General features: G+C 35.6%; 1 protein-coding gene across 1 annotated transcript in view; it reads left to right on the plus strand.

The window, feature by feature from the left end:
* The window catches only part of ITGAV (integrin subunit alpha V), an 88355-nt gene that overhangs the window by 31770 nt on the left and 32356 nt on the right, over positions 1–24229 (plus strand). Inside the window, exons 3-12 of the mRNA XM_054477784.2 lie at positions 196–287; positions 3322–3436; positions 8713–8774; positions 11232–11277; positions 13999–14124; positions 14984–15028; positions 16192–16235; positions 16324–16380; positions 18776–18828; positions 19241–19443. Coding sequence (XP_054333759.1) covers positions 196–287; positions 3322–3436; positions 8713–8774; positions 11232–11277; positions 13999–14124; positions 14984–15028; positions 16192–16235; positions 16324–16380; positions 18776–18828; positions 19241–19443 — 843 coding nt within the window. The remainder of the gene's footprint in view (positions 1–195; positions 288–3321; positions 3437–8712; positions 8775–11231; positions 11278–13998; positions 14125–14983; positions 15029–16191; positions 16236–16323; positions 16381–18775; positions 18829–19240; positions 19444–24229) is intronic.

Raw genomic sequence — 24229 nt, forward strand, 5'->3', positions numbered from 1 at the left:
TCATGTATTCTATGTTTCTGATTAGTTGAAAGTCTCTAATGTATATAAACTGTATATGAGAAAAATAACCAGTGGAATGTTTGATTAATCAGAGGTGTACTATTTCTCAACCTAGCTGGGGATAAAAATAAACTGTTATATTAAGAATAGTATATTCTTTGTGAGTGTCTTACCACTCACAATATTCTTTTTTAGGCAATAGAGATTATGCCAAGGATGATCCATTGGAATTTAAGTCCCATCAGTGGTTTGGAGCATCTGTGAGGTCGAAACAGGATAAAATTTTGGTAAGTCTTCTGGATATTTACTCACAGGTGAGTTTAGTCAGTTTATGTGGAGACACAGAAGGTTTTATATTTTCAGGCTGATAGTAAAATTCAGTATGCTCAAGGGTGCAGGGTATAACAACATAAGATAGCTCTGATCAAAGGCCGCTCTGTCCAAGGAGGCCATCTCTCTTGCCCTTCTTGTACAGGCTTTCACATTTTTTCACCCTCATTCCTACTTTGTTTTACCTGCCCCACTTGACAGTTCCTATCAGTTTATTTCCACCTAGCCAAGTATAGGAATAGTGTGGCTTTTGTTAACAAGTGCTTTAGTACTTCCTCTCTCTCTCTCTTTTTTTTTTTTTCTTTCCCCGAGACGGAGTCTTGCTCTGTCACCCAGGCTGGAGTGCAGTGGTGCGATCTCGGCTGACTGCAACCTCTGTCTCCCAGGGTCAAGCAATTCTCCTGCTGCAGCCTCCCGAGTAGCTGGGATTACAGGCACCTGCCACCAGGCCTGGCTAATTTTTGTAGTTTTTAGTAGAGACAGGGTTTTGCCATGTTGGCCAGGCGTGTCTCTAACTCCTGACCTCAGGTGAGCCACCAAGCCTGGCCACTTCCTCTCTTTGAAAATACGACACGATGTTGAAGTGCAATACAGAACAAAGAAAAAAAAATAACAACCTTCCTTCACCTCATCTCCCCCTATGCCACTGTCCATTCCTCTGCTCCTCTTCTCAAACACTTTCTGAAATGTTTTCTATGGTAACCATCGTAGTTCTTTACTTCACATTCCCTTTCCTATGTCATCATTGACTTTCAGGTCACTGAAATCCACTAGTGTTTATACATATGTGCATACATACACACCATTATGTTTTGTTTTCTCTGCTGGTATTTGTTTTTATCTTTATTGCACTCTCAGCATTATTCAGAAAGGTCAACATCCTTTTTTTTTAGAACTAAATTTTTCTTCTCTTGGTTTCTGTGAACTGTATTTTCCTGGTTTTTCTCCTATCTTACTGGCTGCTCTTTTGTAGTCTCCTTTAATGGCTCCTCTTACGTTCAGTTTCCAAATATTGGGGTGTCCTTGATCTCTATTTAGCTTCCTTTGCTTCCTCTAACTACAACTTTTACCTAGAGGTTCCTAGCCTATCCCATGGCTGTAAGTATAATCCCCAAATCTATACTTCTAGCTTTTAATTCTCCCTGGATCCTTAAAGACATATTTCCAGGCTACCTATTTGGCTTCCAAATGAACGTGGCCAAAATAGGACTCTTGTTTCCTTCCATCAAAGAAGAAAAACAAATAAAAAACTATTATTATATATATTTCCCAATTTTTTAGGAGGCCTGGCTTTCCGCCCTATTCACTGGTGAGCACTCACAATCTGCCTCAAAAATATATCTCACATTTATCAGTAGATCTACATGTCTGCTGTTTCTACCGTGCAACAAGCCACCATCATTAGCCCCTTGGACCACTGCAACGGCTCTTCTCATCCTGCTGCTGCTTCTCTTACCCTAACTGCAAGAAGGACCAGAATGAACCAGAGCATTTTACCTTCTTGATTAAAACAGTCAAGTGGCTTTCTGTCACTCTCTGCATAAGTATGACAAGCTCATACTGCCTTAAAAACATCTCCAAAAACAAGTCACTGGCTATGTCTTTGGCCTCCTCTCACTCCATCTCACATACTAAAGCCAGGCTTGTCTTTATTTCTTATACATTCCAAATCATTTCAGTTAGTACCTTAGTGTTTGTGTTTCCTCTGCTTGTATTAGTTGTCTTTATGATTTCTACTTGGCTAGCCCTTTGTCATTCAGATTTCAGCTGTCACTCAGATTTCAGAGACCGCTCCCCCTATTTTAATTATTTACATAGTATTTATTATTGCCTTTATTTTTTCATCTAATTATGCTGCATAGGGAAGGATTTGCTTAGGAGGTGAAGTTTCAGCAGACTTTAAAGGATGTGCCACATTTCAGCAATTGGAGGTGAAGGATGGGGTTAAGAGTGGGGATGTTCTAGGCAGAAAGAGGTGCAAAGAAGCAGGAGTAAGTAAAAGGAGCACGCCACCCACTCTGGAGCGTCAAGTACGTGTAGAGAAGTAGCTGCTATGACCTACTTTCACTGTTTTCAGGGTATATATACAATAAGTCAGTATTGATGTTCTGCAGTGCTTATGTTAGCACTTTGCTTCAAAAAGTATTATAGAAAATCAACCTTTTTCACTAAATGAATTGTTACACATTTGGTAGATTACTGTGTTGTTAAAGCATTCATTACTCTACTGCTGTATGTGGTATTACAGTCTAGAATGCTGAAAATAAAAAGGTCATGGTTTATTTGGAAAGTAAATAAAAGTACTGCACATTATTTTACTCTCTTAATAAACTATTTTCTGTATAATTTAGGGGGTGTATTCCATATGCATGAGTGTTACTTAGTTCAAAAGCTAATTTTGTCTCTACCTTTAGCATAGCATATTACATCAAGAAATATACTACCTGAAATAACAATTTTGCTAACTATTTTGAAAAAAAATTGGACTACAAATATGGTCTTCAGAATAATGTGAGAAAAAGACTTCATTCAATATCTTTATTTACCACTATGATAAGAAATTTAAGGTATAGGATAGGTTTGATTAATTTCTATGAATGCTTTGAAAGTTGGCCAGGTGTGGTAGGTATGGTGGCTCACAACTAGCACTTTGGGAGGCTGAGGCAGGAGGATTGCTTGAGTTCAGTTAGAGACCAGCCTGGGAAACATAGTGAGACCCCGTTTCTACAAAAAAATTTTTAAAAATTTGCCAGGCATGGTGGCATGCGCATGTGGTCCCAGCTACTCAAGAGGGTAAGGCCAATTACTTGAGCTCAGGAGTTCAAGGCTGCAGTGAGCCATGATCACATCACTGCACTCCAGCCTGGGCAACAGACTGAGACCCCATCTCAAAAAAGAGAAAGTGGTATTATATTCTGAAGTAGTATAGAGCATCTGAAACACTAAATTTTTAGAAAATCTTCATGTCATGGACTAAACCTTTGATTTTAGGCCTGTGCCCCATTGTACCATTGGAGGACTGAGATGAAACAGGAGCGAGAGCCTGTTGGAACATGCTTTCTTCAAGATGGAACAAAGACTGTTGAGTATGCTCCATGTAGATCACGTATGTATAGGATATTGTACCAGCTTTTAAGAAGAGGGGTGGGAAGCCTAGTTTGTTAAAAATGTATGTATGTGTGTGTGTGTGTGTGTGTGTGTGTGAGAGAGAGAGAGAGATTAAAAGATATAGACGTATTATGATGATAACAAAATGAAAACAATCCTACTAATGTAAAGATATTACAAATGTGAAGTAAACAGGTTTACTTTTTCTAAGAAATCATTTTCATCTTCCTTCGTTAGTATAATAATAATTACTACCTGATTTTAAGAACCTGTATTTTTGATGACTAATAGTCAAAAGATGCTCAGTTGAACTTCTCTTAACAGAGAAAATGTAGACCCCACAACTAAAGATTCTGATTCAGTAGGTCTACGTCAGGCCTGGGTACCTGCACTTTTAACAGACTCTACAAGGCAATTCTGATAGATACCAAAGTTTGCGAACTCCTGCTTTATATTAACAATGATGTTGAAAATAAAGAATATTATGTCTTAAATAGCTAAAGTTTATATAGGAGGATGAACATTGAACTCAGGAGTCTTGACTCTGAATTTTCCTGCTCTTAATCAATTTCTTTGTTAACCTGCTACCAAGCCCACTCCTTTTTGGTGATCCAGAGGATTTTATGCTCTTTGCTAATATTACTTGAAATTTCAAAAGGAATTAATATCATGGCTAAAGATGACTTCAAGCAATTATAATTTTGATTATGCTTTTCCAAAATCTCTGCATCTTCTTCTCTTTGGAGATTCCAGTCCTTTTGTGCCCCGCTACCCTTTGTTGAATTGGATACTGCTTTAGATCTTCCTTGTACCAGAAGCATAAAAATAGATTACTGAAATGCAGTATAGTGTTTATGCCTAAAGCCCTTAGGCCATTATTTTTTGGGTTCCACTGGTCACCACATAGTTTATTAGAGAAAATTAGTAACAAAAGCACAACATGTAAGACTCTTACTCCTACATTTGTTTTGTCCATGTTAGGTGACATGTGACACCAGGTCAAAGGAACTATTCTGTCCTCCAAATTCTAAGTAGCTGAACCTATGGGAAACTGCAGATTATTTCAATAAACACTTATTTTCTTAGCCCAACACTTTGATCCTACCTGTTATAAGTGGGAGGTGAACATTAAAAGAGTGATACCTACTCAGATCTGTACTGTGTGTTAGGAAAGAGAAAAAATCAAGTTAGAAAGCATACACTGCACAGGATGAGGGAAATTGAGGCTTTATCCTCAGTGCTTGGATGCCATCTGTACTGCCATCTTTATGTTGGTATTTTGGTTATGGTACTGTCATCTTCGGTGGTATGTAGAGAATCTGAAGATTAAATTTGTATTTTTAATTTCTATATTGCAAAAATATTCCTATTTGAGAAGATAATTTTATAGCTATGAAGAATGAGTTAACCCTTGTATGCCAAGTTTGTTACTTATTACTTATATGATGTACACACACACACAATACACTCTTATTTTCATTTGATGCATGTGGGAACTGAGATTCACATAGTTGAAGCAATTTTATTTCCACATCTCATGGGGTTGAGAGTGGGGATATTCTAGGCAGAAAGAGATGCAAAGAAGCAGGAGTAAGCAAAAGGAGCAAGCCACCCACTCTGGAGCATCAAGTACATGTAGAGAAAGTAGCTGCTATGACCTACTTTCACTGTTTTCAGGGTACATATAGAATAAGTCAGTGTTGATGTTCTGAATGGTCAAATGAGGATTTAAACCCAAGTTCGTCTATTTCAAAAGAACCTTTCCTCTACATTATTCACAATAGAAAATGTTTTCCATTTCAGTTGCTTCTGTATTAAGCACAGCTTTTCTACAAAGAGTACCTCCTGCTTTCATGACCTAGGTTTGGATAATTCCTGATATGTAAGAATACATGGAACTCTCCTGAAAACATGCATTCTAACGATGATTCCCTTGTTCACAGAATGCTTTTATTTGGTTTAGGCACAGAAATTATAAAGTCATTTAAAGCCATATTTTCTAAGGTATTTAACATCCAAATCAGGTCAATGAACTGTGGCTTGTGGGCCTCTTTTTGTGAATAAAGTTTTATTGGAATACAGCCACACCCGTTTGTTGGTGTGTTATCTATAATGATCTAGTACAGTTGTGAGAGTTGAGTTGCCACACCATGTGGCTCCTGAGCCTAAAATATTTACTGTTCAGCTTTTTACAGAAAAAGTTTGCTGAACCCTGATCTAAATAATAAAACCTCAATCTTAGGAAAAGCTTAAAGAACAGTCTCAAAAAACAAAAAAGCAAAGTGCATGCCTTTGTTTCTAATAGGCCTGACACTTTCAGTAACGCTTGATTATTGTACATGCTTTTTGATTCAACCTTTGAAATGTTAAGCCACCTATAATAGGCCTAAATTGTGAGGGGCATCTTGTTCAGAGAAGAAGACTCAGGAGTGGAAGTCTGAGAACCTGGGTTATATTCTGACTTTCTGCTGACAATTCACCTATAGCTGTGGGTAATTCACCTAACCACTCTGGTCCTTTGTTTCATCATTGGTAAAACACCAATTCACACAAAAAACTTCAGAGGTATAAATTTAGTGTTTTTTATCTGTTTCATACTTCAATAAATTATGCAAACCAATAATTGGTTTTATGATATGATGTCAGTTTTGTAGGACTACACTGCTAACTTTTTAATAACTTTGCTTGTCTTGTGGGTTGTTTTGTTTATTTGATTGTTTGCTTTTGGGTTTTTTTTTTTTTTTTTTTTTAGTGGTTAGTTAGTTTGGTTAGTTGGTTTGTTCTGTTTTTAACCTGACTTATATGGACACCCTGGACAAGGAACTTCACTGTCTGTCACTAACTTACCTTATTACTGATTACATTTGCTTTCAGCTTTTCATAACTGCATGATAAAACCTCAGATCTTAGGAGAAAAACATAAAAAACAACCTCAAACAACAAAAAAGCAAAATTACTTAGGGAAATTAAGTAACTTGACCGTGGCTAACCAGCTAGTAAATAAAAGAGTATAGACCTGACCCCACGTGTGTCTACACCACTATACTTCACTATCTCAAATCAACAATATACTTATCATTTCCTGAGTAATGACAAAGGACATTATGCAGTAGACCAGATGTTCTTCTGTTCTAAATTGCCTAGCCACGAATCATATGATGTGAATACCCTTTCAACTCCATGCTCAGACTGAATCTTTTGTTCCTTCTGTCTGCTTTCTGATGCTAATATTATTTGAACATAGATTTTTCTCAGTAATGATTTCTAGTTGGCTTTTCCTTTCCTTTTGTCATTACTCAGGGAATGATAAAGATATTATTGATTTGAAACAGTACAGTGTAGTGGTATAGACACACCTGGGTTCAGATCCTACTCTCTTACTTACTAGCTGGTTGGCCATGGTCAAGTTACCTAATTTCCCTAAGCATCAGTTTCCCTATCCGTACAAAGTATTGAGTAATAATGGTATCTCTTATCGGATTGGTATAAAGACTTAAAAAGATAATGTCATGTAAAATGCTTTAGCATAATACCTGACTCAGAGTAAAGGCTTAATAAACCCTAGCTGATCTTACTGTCAGAATCAATAATATTACTATTTGTAATATAATTACCAGACTTAACAAATGGGAGAAGTATTAACCATCTGCAGGAATAAGTACCAGAGCCTGCATCAAAATAGTTTATATTCAACATGAAGTCTTTAAATTGGCAACAGCACTCAGTTTAATATATACCTGTTAAGAAAATTTTAAGAGACAGTCATGCTTTTTAGCTGGATACTCTGGGAAACCAAATAAAGCAGATAATTGTACAGTATGATAATCAAAAAAAGGATGTCTTTATAAATAGCTTGAAATAGTTCCCCAGATGCAAATTGAATAAAGGAAATAAATAGCCGACTTGATCTAACTTGAGGTTAGAGCAGAATTCCTTAGTCTGATTCACTGGACGCTGGAAACCCCAGCCCCACATTTTCCCACTCCCTCTTGGTTAGAAAAATTTACGTTGGTTTAGCATTATACTCTTGAGGCTATTTTCTTTCAAAAAAAAAAAAAACTTTTTAAAAATTTAGATATTAAGTGTGTAATCTTTGGGCAGTTTCCAGGCTTTAAAAATGGGTTCAAAATTTCTGATGGGATTATTTGGCAGAAGTTCTTAGAAGTTTGTCCTTATGACTGAAAACAGATATTTTTGGTTCCTGTATTTGGGTGGCAAACAAAGTAACAGTACAACTTTAATGTATTTGTAACATTGGCCACAATAAGTCTTTGATAACTGAAGGATAGTGTTTTCCATTGTTCTGTTTTATCCTCAAAGTAAAATAAGGGGGAAGTGTTCAGATTCATCCTTACATGTGTTCTAGGTACTGTATTGCTCATGATTAAAATTAATTTAAATTAATTGGCTAATTGTTCAGAATTAATCCCTTTCTATGAGAACGACTAAAAAGGGAACAACTACAAAAGAGGAAAACTATTGAGCCTACTATGGTTGGAAAATACTTGAAAGTGTCATTTAAAGATGGTTACTTTAATTAGATCTCCATACTAAACGTGTGAGGATAGCTTTATATTTTACTTTTTGAAGAGCATTAAGTTCTGGTCTGTCCATTTCCTGAAATTCTGAGCCATGTTATTCATCTCTTGTTGTTGGCTCTAAAACGTATGTATCTATTTGCTGCTATTCATAATAACAAAGATCTTAGCAAAGACCTAGCAATCTTAGGGTAATAGGAAGAAAGAGGAATTTCAGATTGGAATTTTTAACTTGCAGATCACAACTTGTTAGTGTTTTACGAAATCAGTGTAGTGGGTCACAACCACTATAGTTTTTCTAAAAAAAAAAAAAGAATGAAATAAAATAGAAAATGTCAGAGTGTATTCTATATAATAATACAAATATTGTTTCGTAAGATTTTAAGTTGTTATCTATATATTTTATACACACAATGTGTGTTGGGTTGTGATACAAATTATAATCTTTTTGTGGATTTTGGTTAACAAAAGGGCTTAAAATTTATCATTTTAGTTGGTTTATTTGTTCTCTGGTGACTGGTTCAGGTATTTAATCTTTGTTTCCGTATCTGAGTAAATGGTGCTGATAAACATGCATACTCTCTTGGAATGTGGTAATAACTAAGTGCCCGAGTGAATGACCACTCTCAGAAATTGGTACATTGTCTTATGGTTCTAGTGATACCAGGTTTTCTCATGTTTTGTTTTGTGTTGTTTGTTTTTGGGTTTGTGTATATTTCCAATCTTTTTATTTTAGAAGATATTGATGCTGATGGACAGGGATTTTGTCAAGGAGGATTCAGCATTGATTTTACTAAAGTAAGTTGTCATTTAAGACCGAATGAGATTCACATCTACCTTATTGACTAAACTGTGGTTAAAAATAAACTGGTCAATACCTCAGCTCCTTTACAGCTGTTACATCTTTAATGAAAACAGTTAATAAAACGATCCATTCATTTTGACATTCTTTGTCTTATATTATTCCCTCCCTAGTAAACATTGCTTATTTGAAATAGGGAGACATCCCCCATCACTCTGGGAATGGAGGAAAGTAGACAATCTCCTCAGTAAATGATAGGTAACTATTATGACTTAATATTAAAATTTCCAGTTACATGAATTTATGGCATACTAAAGTTTTCTATTTTTAATTAAAGTTGTTTTTCTTACAAAAGCTATCAATGAGAGCTTTATTATAAAATTAGAGTTACATAAAAGCTGGGAAACATGTATGTTTGCCATCTATTATGTGCCTATAGGCACTATGTGAAGCTGACTTCACTTACATAATGTGTAATAATTGTAAGAAATCTCATAGGCAGGGCTCTATGTATTTTTAACTAAATTAATATTCTCTTCAGAATTGATATTTTTAATCTATTTTTTGAAAATAAGACTTCCATTTAAATGTTCAAAGGTAAATTTTCTGAAGTACTTTTCTTTATTTACTTTTCTTTTGTGTGTTTATTTATTTTGGTGGTGGGGGAGTATGCACATTTTGAATATCAAATTGAGAATATTTTTTCTAGAGAAGTCTAAAAAATATGTTGATTGATTATAGGTAGACCTTCCTTAGAAAGCTTATATGTAGGCTTTCTTAGAAATGTGAGCAAAGAGGAGTGCCTTAAATGTATGAAAACAACTGAAATTGAAATAATATGATGCATAAGAACTAATAAAGCATTTTCTTATTCTTTAAAAATTTGTAGGCTGGGTGCAGTGGCTCATGCCTGTAGTCCCAGCACTTTGGGAGGCTGAGGAGCAGGATCACTTGAGCCCAGGAGACCAGCCTGAGCAACATAGTGGGACACCATCTCTACAAAGAATTAAAAATTAGCCAGGCATGGGTGACATGTGCTTGTGGTCCCAGCTATTCGGGAAGCTAAGGCATGAGGATTGCTTGAACTGCAGTGAGTGAGGCTGCATTGAGCCAATGTTCATGCCACTGCATTCCAACCTGGGCAACAGAGCAAGACCCAGTCTCAATTTTTTTTTTTAATTTTATTTTATCTGTATTTTTATTTTATTAATTTTTTTTCTAGACTAGGTACTGATAATTATAATTAACTCTTCTTACTAGGTAATTTGTTTTTAATACTCTAAATTTCATACTATATTACTCAAAATTCAGAACGTAAGTAAGCCAAAGAGAGATAAAGTATATTAATAAATGTTAGGTTTAAACTTGTATGATACATTTCCAAATAGGTATTATATATTTTTAAAATGTATAATGTCCATCTTTTCTGTATTTATGCCTATACAACCATAACCCCAGAAGTACTCTCATACTGTGAAAGTCATTGCTAAATTAGGTGTTCACTTTCTTAAACACATTTCTGAGAAAAGGGTGTCTTTTTAAGGCAGATGACTTAGAAGTGTCTTTTATGTAGCCAAGGCAAAAGATTGTCTATTGAAAGCTTGGAAGGGCTATATGTACATTTGGAGGGGAAAAAAAATTTATCTTACCTCCAGCAAGAAGAGATTTCTTAAATATTGTGCTCAAACACAATATACCTAGAATTAGACACTTTTAGTTAGTTAAATATAAGAAATGCTAGGCATAATTTGTATATATATAATAATACACCCTGAAAATTTTATTCTCAACTTCACTTCTGTTTAGATCTGAGACACTAAAAATATTTCCTTTAGCAGAAAATTCTTCAATGATTATAGAAAGAAAATTTGCTGTATATAGTCACAAATTTAATATACAAAATTAAGAAGTGAATTTAAAAAATTGTAACCTGATAATACTTTGCATTAGTGCCTCATTTCAAATATGTGAAGCAGCCAAGATCCACAAAAGTGTATATTTTCATATACTGAATGAATATATTAAAACGTTTCTTTTAAATTTTATTTTAGAAAAGATACAGTGAAAACCACTGAAACTGAGTTAGATGAATTTGAGATTTATGATTTTGTTTGCTTTAATATATATTAGATAGATAGATAGATAGATAGACAGACAGACAGATAGATATAAATCTCAGCACTTTAAGAGGCTGAGCTGGGAAGATTGCTTAAAGCCAGGAGTTTGAAACCAGCCTGGGTAAGGGAAGACCTTGTCTGTACAAAAAAGAAAAAAAAGAGTATCTTATTAAATTTTAAAAAATATAATTAACCTGGTAATGATATAAAGATACAATACTGTATTGTTCAGTCATATATACATATACATATATATCTTATGTTTTTCATTGATTTCTATTTTGAGAGATATTTGTTCTTTAAATATATATCTTTTTGTTGTGTGATTTCATCTAGGCTGACAGAGTACTTCTTGGTGGTCCTGGTAGCTTTTATTGGCAAGGTAGGTTAATATTTTTTAAATTACAATTGGTGACTATGTGTCGCTGATTCACCTGGCTAATTGTATGCCTATGACATTTTACAAATTATTTTAAAGAAAGAAATGGAAATACAATTAAAGTATATAAACACTCCATTTTACACAGTGTTTTTTAAAATAATATATATAATATATATTAAATATGTGTATATTCCTAGAAGAAAATAAACTGAATATTTAAAAAGTAAATACATACTTTTATGTTAAATATATTTTAAAAGTAATTATATAAAGTAATTTATTTTTATTGTGTGTGATATATACTTCTCCATGTCTGTACTCTAGGGGCCATGACATAGTCATTAGGCAGTGTGCGAAACCAATCTGTATAGGCCAGCTGTGGCATTCTAAAAGTTGAAGGTTTTGAAAGTATTTTGAAGTTGCTCATTAGGATATTTAAGTCATTATTTTCTTATTACTGATATTGAGAATGATCTCTAAGTGTTTGGGGACTTCTTAAAAATTGAAGCTGGGAATGGTGGTGTAGGCCTGTAATCCCAGCTACTCGGGAGGTTGAGGCAGGAGAATCACTTGAACCCAGGAGGAGGAAGTTGTAGTGAGCCAAGATCATACCACTGTACTCCAGTCTGGGTAGCAGAGCGACACTCTCTCTCAAAAAATATATATAAAATAAAATAAAATTAGAGGATCTTAATAGGTTTTTAAAAAATAGTAAACTGGCATTGATATAAAGATACATTATTATATTATTATATTCAGTCATTCTGGGAGGCCTAATTAAATTACCATTTGAACATATGTACAACAGATTATTGTTGACAGTTTGAAAACAGATAACTAAAACTTTATTTGCTTTCTTTATGTTTCTTTATGTATCATTAGAGATACACAATTATTTATCTCATTAATATATTGACATGTTTAGTTTCTGCTAAAAAGTGGCATTTATGAGGTGTGAACTATTTTGTATTAACATTCTGATATTCAAGCATTGTCAGTGTTTGGAAGAATTAGAAAACCTTTGACTGGATTGATTTGAAAGTTTCAAATTTTACTCTGTTTTCTACACTATGCTTTCCTGACTTGCTTATTTGTAGAAAAACTCATGCTTGCTTTTGCCTTATGGAGAGGGAAGCTAAAGAAAGAGATTTGCTGGAGGATGACAGGATGGAAGGAGAATAAGAAGGAATGAAAACTAGGAATACGTGAAATATTGAAAGGGAAGGCAAATGAGGGAATAAAAAAATAGAAAATTCAGGCATCACAGACAGGGATCAGAATGTGAGACATAGCAAAGCTGAAAAATTGGAATTTCTATGCATTATACATCTATTGGGAAATAAAATGATTTAGAAAAATTATAATTGAGTTTCACCATTTTAAAACAAAAATAGCAGTTCTAAAGTACATATGAGAAAATAGGGGATATTAATACTTTCTAGTTAGATATAGAAATATGGGTTTATTTTTCTTCTTTATTGCTGATTATGTCATTCAGTGGAGGGGAAGGAAGTATCTGATGAGCATGCCTGGGAACCAAAACTGTCAAGGAAGCTAATTTTGTGATTCTCAGTTAGGACTACTTGTTAACTCTGTCTTTTTAAGAGATACAGCTGTGAAAATGTATGAACTTTTTTTTTAATGCCATGGGTATTGCATAAATAGGAATAATAATAAATAGGAATGTGTAATAATTAGGACACAGTAATAAATTAGGACAGAGAGGTACTATTAATATTATATTTATTAGAATTTTATTACAAGTTGTCTGTAATATGTAGCTAGCAGACTCAGTGAATTGGCAGATAGTATTTTGTTTTAATAAGATTAAAATCAGCAGATGTCACCCTGGATAAGTACGTTAGAATGAATTTTTTCACAGATCGCAGAATTGTTGTTGTTAGAATGGAGAAAAGAATAATGTTTTATTCAGAAGAAATAGTGAATTTTCCTCTGTTCTTCAATTCAGGAAATGTTTATTGAATTTCATATGTTCTTGGTACTGCTTAAGCCCAGATGATAAAGTAGTGACCCAGACAGAGAAAGTGTTTCTGTGCTGTAGATCCAATCTCTGTGACTGAACAGATGGGAACAGGACTGAAAATGTTAGCTGTTACACATTTCTTTCTAAAACAGCAGAAATGATAAGAGATTATTGTGTCCATATTGTGGAGACAACATTTGATAAACGAGCTATCCTTTCTTGGCATGGAGGGCAGGCTGATTTTTGTGTAGTCATCTAGATTTCTTGTCTGCTTAATAACAAGGTTGTGAACGAAGGTGAACTCATCCATTCAGGTTGTTTCCTAAAGATGTTTAAATTACTGGTTAAAAAAATATCAATTGAACCAACTATTCTGATTATAAAGGTAACAGTATTGTTTCAGTAAATTTTTCATGTTTTAATGCATTAGTTGGGTGATAGCCTTTGATTTTATTATTCCATGTATTTAACATTGCTTTCTAGTGATTTAAGACAAATCCTGTTTTCTTAAATTTTTATTAGCAGAGACTGCTTTTAAGTACTGGCTTAAGCAGAAATAATTTTAAGTTAAGAATATCCATTTTCAAATTGAGTATGATCAACAAGAGTTATGTAAGGCTAATAATTAGAAGTACTAATGTCTAATATTGTTTTCCTTCATGCAGGTACCATACATTATCTGTATGATAAAGTTCCCATTCGAAGGTTATTTGTTTTATATATACACCTTTTTTTAGGTCAGCTTATTTCGGATCAAGTGGCAGAAATCGTATCTAAATATGACCCCAATGTTTACAGCATCAAGTATAATAACCAATTAGCAACTCGAACTGCACAAGCTATTTTCGATGACAGTTATTTGGGTAGGTAAAACCAAAATTTACTCATTTTTGGAATTGTGGTATATTTGTCTTATATCTGCATATGGTCTTTTAAGTAGAAAAATATTTTATGTGAAATAGATTAGGATTTTTTGAAACATACAGAATATACAATTTCAAATTGTTAATGAGTACTTTGGCTATGTTATGTTTCAGTAATTGAAATTGAAGACAGTGATTATTTGTGCAGTGATAATAATAATAGCTAGCCTTTAAGATATGCTTACTGTGTTCTCGGCATTGTTCAAGGTGACTTGGTTTGTATTCGCTCATTTAATCCTCACAAGTCAAGCATACTGTATTATTGTCATTTTGTAGGTGAAAACACTGAGGCACTGAGACACAAAATAACTTGCCCAAAGTCACTCACTTGTAACTTGCTGTTCAGAGATTCAAATGGAGGCAGTCTAACTCCTGAAGTTTTATTCATGATGTTAAAGTTTTGGTCTTTAGGACTTATTAACATGTGTTCTCTCTTTAAATTTCTTTCTGATATATTAAAACAAGTCATATATGACAGAAATAGTACTTGCTGATTGAGAGAATTTATTTCTTCTTTCTTTTTGATGAGTTGTAAATTTGCCGTTTTTAACAGACTCTTTTGTAAAGTTAATAAGACAATTGTAGTTTTGTAATAAAAATAGCCTATTAGAGTATTTAACTCAGTTGTTTCATTTAAAATTCATGTGTCATATACATATGAATCTGTTATGACTAGGGGACAAAATATTACATAATTAAAGGAGTTTCTTGAAAATATTTTCAAGGAATGCTTACTCAGCAAGCCTGCTGAAGATAACTTCCTTGTCCTGATGGTTCTCCCCTTTGGTTTCCTGTTTAGGTTACTCTGTGGCTGTCGGAGATTTCAATGGTGATGGCATAGATGGTATGAAGTACTTGAACTATATCTAATCTTTAAAAAAAATAGATTAAGCATTTGAAACATGTGGCATTGAAAATTTTAAGCAGTTTGAGTGGCTGGGTGCTGTAGCTCAAGCCTGTAATCTCAGCACTTTGGGAGGCCGAGGCGGGCGGATCCCTTGAGCCCTGGAGTTCAAGAACAGTCTGGACAACATGACAAAACCCTGCCTCTAGAAAAAACACAAAAATTAGCTGGGCGCGGTGATGCACACCAGTGTCCAGCTTCTCAGGAGGCTGAGGTGGGAGGATCTCCAGAGCCCAGGGAGGTTGAGGCTGCCGTGAGCTGTGATTGTGCCACTGCACTCCAGCCTGGGCGACAGAGCCGAGATCCTGTCTCAAAAAAAAAAAAAAAAAAAAGAAAAGAAAAGAAAATTTTAAGCAATTTTAAACCATTGTTATGGAATATAACAGAAGAAATGAGGAAGATGTTAGCCACTGGTGAGAGTCCAGGCTAGGTAGGTGCTGAACTTCCTCTAGTGGCTGCTGAAATTGAGACAGCTACACTTGGCTTCAGTGCCTTTCCTTTCTGCTTCTTTTTAGCCCCCAACACTGTTAGTGATTTCTTTAGCATTTTCCTCCTTGTCTTCCCCAAATTTGTTCCTGTGGGAGAAAGAATTAGTGTCTTCTTTCTTTAGGCATCCTTTGTTACCTTCTGGGCCATCTCTGTATGGTTATTATCCCATCCTCTCATTGTCCATCCATCTTCCTTCAGAACTCTGTTTAGGAATCATAGTCTTTACCTGATTTTGATCACATTTTTGTGCCACAGCCACTTCTACCCCACTTCAGTTTGCTCTGTATTATTTTTCATTACTGTACTACTAAACTAAATGTAGTTTTTCTTCATTCTTAGGTTACTTTATCTTGTCTATTCTTGTTTAACAATATTACAAATGTCTTGAGGGCTTATTTGCATATGTTTGAGAGCCCTCAATAATTTGTATTTTGTAAATTTTGATTTTATAGTTTAAAAATGCTGGTCTGTTTATTACAGAGTAGCAATTTTTCTAAATCGATTGTTTTGAACTGAAGTAGTAAAACGTAAATCTTGCTGACATAGTCACTTGTGGTCTGCAACTTCCAGTGTTGTCCTAAAAAATGAATAATTTGTTTGTTTGTTTGTTTCAGACTTTGTTTCAGGAGTTCCAAGAGCAGCAAGGACTTTGGGAATGGTAGGACAGTTAAAAGGTATTTTTTAAAAAATCTCTAAGTTATCTTCTATTTTACCAGATTTCACATACTTCTGTTTTTCCTTCACAGGTTTATATTTATGATGGGAAGAACATGTCCTCCTTATATAATTTTACTGGCGAGCAGGTATGCTTCCAAAATATGATCGCCGTCTCCCACTATAAAAGCAGTATCTACTCATTGGAGAAAATTTGCGAAATAAAACTGTAAAAGTGAACTATAATCTCATCAAATAGATAATTCATTCAACTCTTATCATTTTGGTCAAACTATTATCATTTCTCTTTTGAGTGTGTGTGTGTGTGTGTGTGTGTGTGTGTATGTAGTATATAAACAAAAATTGGTTTACTCTGTATTTTTCATTTTTTCTTGCCTTTTTCACTCAGTATTTTATCATCAGAGTTTCTAATGTCTTAAAACTTTCCCTGGCAGTATCAGAATGGTTTAATGATTCCATAATATTCAATATTCTAGATATAAGATGGGCTTTAAATATTTCATCTTTGTTTTAACCAAAGTAATTTGGATATTTTGGCTTGTTTTTGTCTGCCTTTTTTTTTTAGGAAATGCAAAATCACATACATACAAAACCACAAAGACTTCCTTTTTCTTTACTGGTAACATTAAATTCTTTTTTAAGGATGATCTATGCCTTATAATTTTATTAGATGCAACAGAAAGCATGGCACAGATGTGTGTATTATAGATATTACAAGCGAACTTCATTTGTACTACATGAAATAAGATATTTCTCAGCAAAAAAAATGCTAGTACTTTTTAAGTATTAGACATTTCTCTGCAAATACAGGCATTTTATAATATTCTCTGTTGTATGTCTCAAAGAATTATACCATAAGTTGATAATGATGAATAAACATTTAAACAGTAGGTAGAGAAAAATCTTTCTCAAAGTTTGCAGATCTGGGATTCAAGCCTTTTTGTTCAGTTGAGATTGTTGGGCTTTGGGATAGGATTGATAGGCTGGCTGACTAGACTCATGGTCCCCAGAAACATCTTCCCATTTGCGTGGCAGTCAAGATTGATGCACAACCTGGAGGGCCCTGCAGTTGACAGGCAGTTAGGGTTGCTGCAGGGGTGGTCCCTTTGTTCCGTTTTGACTTCAGCTCGAGCAGCTTCTCCTGTCTGGTGACCATGTATGAGTCTGGATCCTACTGCATGCACTCAATGATACTTGCTTTATTCCTCCTTCCACTATTGGGAAGTGGGGGTGTCTAGAGAGGAGTGGGAAATGTAGCTTTTAGATGAGGACAAACCTAGGTTTTCCATGCTCAGTCTGTTATTGCATTGGATAAGGTATTTGCTGCTGAAAATCTATTTCTTATTTATAAAAATAGGGATGCTGGCAACTTCCTCATGGGACAGTTGTGAGAATCAAAAGAAAACATTTGAATCACAGTGCCCAGGACAAAATGTGTCTCAGTAAATGACATCCTTTCTTTACACTTCCAAGCCAAACACCGTAGGTGACTAAGGCCCATGAATATTACTCTGTTACATAGTCGGCACATCAACCTTGTACCCCAAACTCAGTATATTTTATTTCACAAGCTCTGATCTTGTTATTTAATACAGAACACACCTTTCATTTTCCCAATTACACTGTATCAACCCAAAATAGATAATGCAGGAATCTCCCTTACCATTCTCCCTTGATATCTGAGCCAATCAAATTTGAGAAGCATTGCTAACTTTCCTTTTTTGGTTTGTTGACTCATTTTTCACCTTACTTTATATTTAACCTGTCATCTCTTTTAGTTTTGTTTTGCACTTTCGGCTCTCTTTAGAGCTTTCCTTTTTCCCATTTATTTATAGCTAACCTGATCATCCTATGAAAGCCTGTGGTCTCCTGTGGTAGGGAAAAGGACATTTCTGCTCCCGGTGCATTATAAGCTCATAATAAACCCAAACACATTTGGACTGTGTGTGATTCAAAAGCAAAATCATGTGGCAAGTAATCGATAGAGATATGACACAAAATGAGCTCCTTTCCATATCTTTCCAAACAGTAATTTTTAAACAGTAGTAGTAGTTTCACATAGGGGAGCCAACTATTATCTGTTATTAATAATTATTATCTATTATCCTCATGACATAGGCATCCATATAAAACTTGTTGGGTTCAATCACAACATTTGTCTGTGACTATATATCTTTGTTAATGTGCTTGTGTCTGGTATGTTTTGGGAAGTAGAGAGAAAGGGAGATAATAGTGTAGGCCTGAGAAGGAGAATTGATAGTCCTTAGACTTAAATGTCGTATATCAACAACACCGGAATGATAAACATGTAATATATTGTGTCCATGATCTAGGAAAACAACAAGCCTCATTACCTGATTGTCATTGTGTTGGTAGAATAAACAAAAGACAAGACATTTAGATTGAAGCACTATATGCAGAGAAAAAAAATAACCCTTTCTATTTGGTACATATATTACAAATGTTAATTGTCTAAACTAATTGGATGAAATATAAACATTTCATTTTCATCTTTTTATCCAGATGGCTGCATATTTCGGATTTTCTGTAGCTGCCACTGACATTAATGGAGATGAGTAAGTTTAAAAAAAATGTTTCCAGAAAGTTATCTTCTCATGTTTACGAGTACTTTACTCAAACTACACATGTTTTTCTTCTGTTTTTGTATTCCTTTTCTGCTAATCTTTCTGTTTAAGGAAACAATTTGAAGCAATCTTAATCATGAATTCTAGAAAACCTCATATGTTTGTTCTGTTTTTTTTCAGTAGCTTATAACATGAACAAATAAAGTAATTTTATGAATTACTCATAGTTTCTTAAAAGAATTAAAGAAAGGTTCGAATTTGAAATGAGTGCTCTGGTAATTATTTTGTGTTTCACTGTGGGTGTGAGAGATGCTGAAAGAGGAAAACTGAGTTGTAGTAAGAAAGAAAATGCCTACTAAGAGGCATTTGATCTTGCTTTGGTGAGAAGATTCTGTTCTTCTAGTTATGCAGATGTGTTTATTGGAGCACCTCTCTTCATGGATCGTGGCTCTGATGGCAAACTCCAAGAGGTGGGGCAGGTCTCAGTGTCTCTACAGAGAGCTTCAGGAGACTTCCAGACGACAAAGCTGAATGGGTTTGAGGTCTTTGCACGGTTTGGCAGTGCCATAGCTCCTTTGGGAGATCTGGACCAGGATGGTTTCAATGGTAAGATCAAAGTTTAGCAGCTGCAGGTCCCTGATTATCTGTGTCCACCTGGAAAAGTTCTGTAAGTCCATCTGTAGGAGTCTACATGAGCAAATCTCCTTCCTGGAAAGGTGGATTGTGTGTAAGTGAGTAACACACCAAATTTAAAGACAGGTTGCTATTTTTCTTTAAAAATCAGAGCAAAGATTTCAAAAATGGACTCTCATGAGTTATTATTCACTCAGCCTCAAATTAGAAGGTCAAAATGATTACTTTCTGAAAGGAACCTTCATTCCCCTGGTGCCTACTGCTAGCTGGTGGCTTTATGTGTTTCTGCATCCTGCTTAGCAGCAGTGCCCTCTTCTGTTCATTTGGCTACAAGTGTTAAAAAAAAAAAAATGCTTCCAGGCACATTGTCAAGGCAATGCTGACTAATGCATACCTCAAAGGTATGATTTGCCATTAATATTTTTAAAGCCATAACTTTGTTGTAGCTGTCCAAAATGTTCTAAGAGATGTTATATCTCCCTTCATGGTGGCATAGTAAAAGTATAAGCCTATTCTTTTATAATAGTACCATTTTAATAGTTGTCGATATCTTTAAAAAGCAAAGTTAGCTTTTACTTTAGAACTCTTTTCAGAAACATGAAATATAGGTTACAAATTACCAAGTTTTTTTTTAAAATCTGTTAAAAACCTTTCTAGAGATCACAGAATGGATAGTTGAACTAGTTTGTGTAATCAACAGTATAGTAAGCCTATGCCCCCTTAAAACCTAAAGGAAAGGTATACATTAAGAAGAAAACTTTAAAAATACAGATGACTTGTTGTATGTCTCAAATAGTAGTGGAAAGGTAAATGTTGTTTGCCCTCAAGATTTCACACCTGTCTTGTGGGTAAGTGCTATCATTTACTGGAAGTGTCATCTGGAAGATTAACCCTAGACATTTCTTTTTCTTTCTTTTTTTTTTTTTTTTTTTTGAGGCAGGGTCTCACTCTGTCACCCAGGCTAGAATGCAGTGGTGCAATCATGGCTCACTGCAGCCTCGACCTCCCAGGGTCAAGAGATCCTCCCACTTCAGCCTCCTGAGTAGCTGGGACTACAGGCTCCCACCACCTAGCCCAGCTTATTTTTTTTTATTTTTAGTAGAGCTGAGGTCTTGCCATGTTACCCAGGCTGGTCTCTAACCCCTGAGCTCAAGTGATCCTCCTGCCTTGGCTGCGCGAAGTGCTGGAATTACAGATGTGAGCCACTGTGCCTGGCCAACCGGAGAAGTTTCAGTGGTAGGGAACATCTACTCAGAGGTACATCTGCTACCTAAAATAGAGGGCTTAAAGATTTTTACCACAAAGAGAACTTAGCATAAATCAAATGGCGCTATGGTATGAAGTTCACAATAAAATGTGAAAAGAACACTATATAACAGACCAAATCATTACTTAATCATAACAAAATCTACATAGGAAATACAGGGCTAAGTTTGAGGTTCCATCATGAATAAAGTTAATGAATTCTTTGCTATGTAGCTGGGCCTCTGTCTCCCAGGTTTTCTAGGAAGCCTGGTCATGTGTGATCTTCACCTTGTCTTGATGTTATTCCAGTTACTTTAAAGAAAGTTTTCACATTACTATGATCTAGCCAACATCTCTTCCAGCTTTCTAAGTTTTTGTTATAATATGTTGTCTGTCAGTAGAACAAATATAGACAACAGCTTAAAAAAATGTGAAGTTTTACAATGATTTTACAGAGGGGTAAAATATAGATAAAATCATCCATAGAGGATGATTATGGTCTCCCAAGGTTTCTTCTTGGGTCTTACTGTAGCAAATAGTAGATTGTGAATGATAATGTCTTTAGTGAAAAATTATCTGAGCTGTATTTATGTACAGTATTTAGCACATATGTGTAAATATAGTTACATTATACATATATATGTTCTATTAGTTATGTTAGATCTTTTGTTGTTGTTCATACATGAAGACATTGTCATTGTTCCTGTATTCCTATATTCCTCTCTTTCCACCTACCCCCACCCTAGGCAACATCAAGAGGGATATTGAAAACAAAACAATAAAGTTATGTTCCAAAATTTTATATAGCCCAAAGGTAATTATGTGCAGTTTTTATCAGTACTTTTCCAGAAAAAGCAGAGGAAAAAAGAAAAGCAGGAAAGAGCATCTAAAATGATCAAAGTAAGAAATCAATTGCATGAATGTATAGGATTTTCCAGACTCGACAGATGATAGTGAAGAGAGAAGATGATTAACATGTATAAAATAATGAAGAGTTTAGGAAAGTTACAGATAATTTTTATTAAACAGTCACTCAATGTTGGAGCCATCTTTTGTTGCAAAATTATATTTTAACGAATACTTTATTTATTATTTGTTGAGACAGGGTCTTGCTCTGTCACCCAGGCTGGAGTGCAGTGGTACGATCACAGCTCACTGCAGACTCAACTTCCCAGGCTCAAGCAATTCTCCTACCTCACCCTCCTAAGTAGCTGGGACTACCAATGTGCGCCTCCGTGCATGGCTGATTTTTGTATTTTTTGTAGAGATGGGGCTTTGCCATGTTGCCAAAACTGGTCTCAAACTCCTGGGCTTAAGCAATCTGCCTGCCTCAGCCTCCAAAGGTGATAGGATTACAAGCATGAGCTACTGTGGCCAGCCTGTTTTAATAAATACGTTATTAATGCATATGTCAGTAGAGAAGTTATGCTTATCTTTGGTTTTTTTTGTTTGTTTGTTTTGTTTTGTTTTTCGTTTTTTTTTTTAGACTGAGTCTCGCTCTGTCGCCAGGCTGGAGTGCAGTGACACGATATCGGCTCACTGCAACCTCCGCCTCCCAGGTTCAAGCGATTCCCCTGCCTCAGCCTCCTGAGTAGCTGGGACTACAGGCACCCATCACCACGCGTGGCTAATTTTTGTATTTTTAATAGAGATGGAGTTTCACCATGTTGGCCAGGATGGTCTCAATCTCTTGACCTCATGACCCACCCGCCTCGGCCTCTGAAAGTGCTGGGAATGCAGGCATGAGCCACCGTGTCCAGCCAATTTACCTTTAAGGCTTAAAAAAGGATAAAAAGAATACTTTTACATAACTTAGGTACTCATTTTTAAGGATAACAAATTCTTAGTTGGTGTTTACTGCAGGCGAGGCACTCTTCTAGGTGGTAAAAATGAGCATAAATCAGAGTCTACTCATGTCTTTAAGAAACTCAGCATCCAATGGGGGCAGCATATATGTTTTAAAAAAAAAAAAAGCACCTCAACGTGATCATCACAGTGTTTGAGATCCCAGGCTTAATGGTCTCATATAAAGGATGAGTGATCAAGGTATCTTGTTGTTTCAGGGAAGCCATGAGACAATGAGGCATGGCTTATTAAGGAGCTATGAGACAGCTCGTGTACATTAAGGAAATTGAGGCAATTTGTTATGACTGGTACGTAGGGTCTGTGATAGGCAAGATACGACATGTCCTTGGTCTCATGAAGCTTATGTTCTATAGCTTACTTACTTTGTGTAGTCATAGAATAAGTAAACAATGGGGAAATCCAGATAGTGATAAAGATGGTGGATTTTTTAGAAGGCAAGGTAATATAATAGAGTTTTGGGATACAGAGGGTGATAGAGAAAGTAGGGGGTCGAGAGGGGTGGCGCACTGCTACGTAGGGTGGCTAGGTAATAGCTTGCTGACAGAATGACAGCTGATCTAATGACAGAACGACATTGATCTATCATTTGGACAAATAGAAGGAATAGAGTTGTAAAAGCTCTGGAGCAAAAGCTGTTAAGGCAGAGAGAACAGCAAATACAAGCCCATAGTTGGAAACTAGCTTGGTGTGTTTAAGAAACAGAAAAAAAAAGCCAGGATTGCTGGGAAGAGTAAATAAGGGTAAAAAACTGGATGGCGTGGAGTTGGGGATGGGGAGAGGAATGAGATTTGCATGGTAAACAATGGAAATACCAGGTAGGGTTTAGAACTTACTCTAAATGCTTTGGGAATTGATTGAAGGATTTTAACATGGGGATGGGTGTGACATGATATGGTGAATGTTTGGCCCTTTTGAAGAGAAAGTTACAGGCAAGAGTAGAAGTGGGAGGCCACTTAAAAGGCTGTTTAAGGCCGGGCGCGGTGGTTCACGCCTGTAATCCCCCCACTTTGGGAGGCCGAGGTGGGCGGATCACGAGGTCAGGAGATCGAGACCATCCAGGTTAACACCGTGAAACCCCGTCTCTACTAAAAAAAACAAAAAAAATTAGCTGGGCATGGTGGCGGGCGCCTGTAGTCCTAGCTAATCGGGAGGCTGAGGCAGGAGAATGGTGTGAAGCCGGGAGGTGGAGCTTGCTGTGAGCCAAGATTGCGCCACTGCACTCCAGCCTGGGGAACAGAGCAGGACTCTGTCTCAAACAAACAAAAATAAAAAAGAAAAGAAAAGAAAAAAAGGCTGTTTAAGTGCAAAATATGGCAATGACTTGTCTAGGGTGGCAGCAGCAGAGAGAGAAGAGGGCAGATTGGTAATATATTTTAGAGGTAGAAAAGATAATTTGGTGTTTGGGATTTTTTAAAGATTTAAAATGTTATTTATTTATCTTCTTTCAGTGTAAGTTGAGCAAGATCAAGATGAAGTCACAACTTACGAATTTCTGAGCAGATTGGCTTCTGTTCAGAAAAAACAATACCATCCATAAATAAATTATCTAGAATTTTGAGAGTGAAAATAAACTTTAGATGAATCTTTTGATGTATCCTCCTCCATCCCCTACCCCTAGTTTTAATGAGGAAGCATTTGTGGTCCAGAA

This window comes from Pongo pygmaeus, chromosome 11 (genome assembly GCF_028885625.2).
Source record: "Pongo pygmaeus isolate AG05252 chromosome 11, NHGRI_mPonPyg2-v2.0_pri, whole genome shotgun sequence".
Taxonomy (NCBI): domain Eukaryota; kingdom Metazoa; phylum Chordata; class Mammalia; order Primates; family Hominidae; genus Pongo; species Pongo pygmaeus.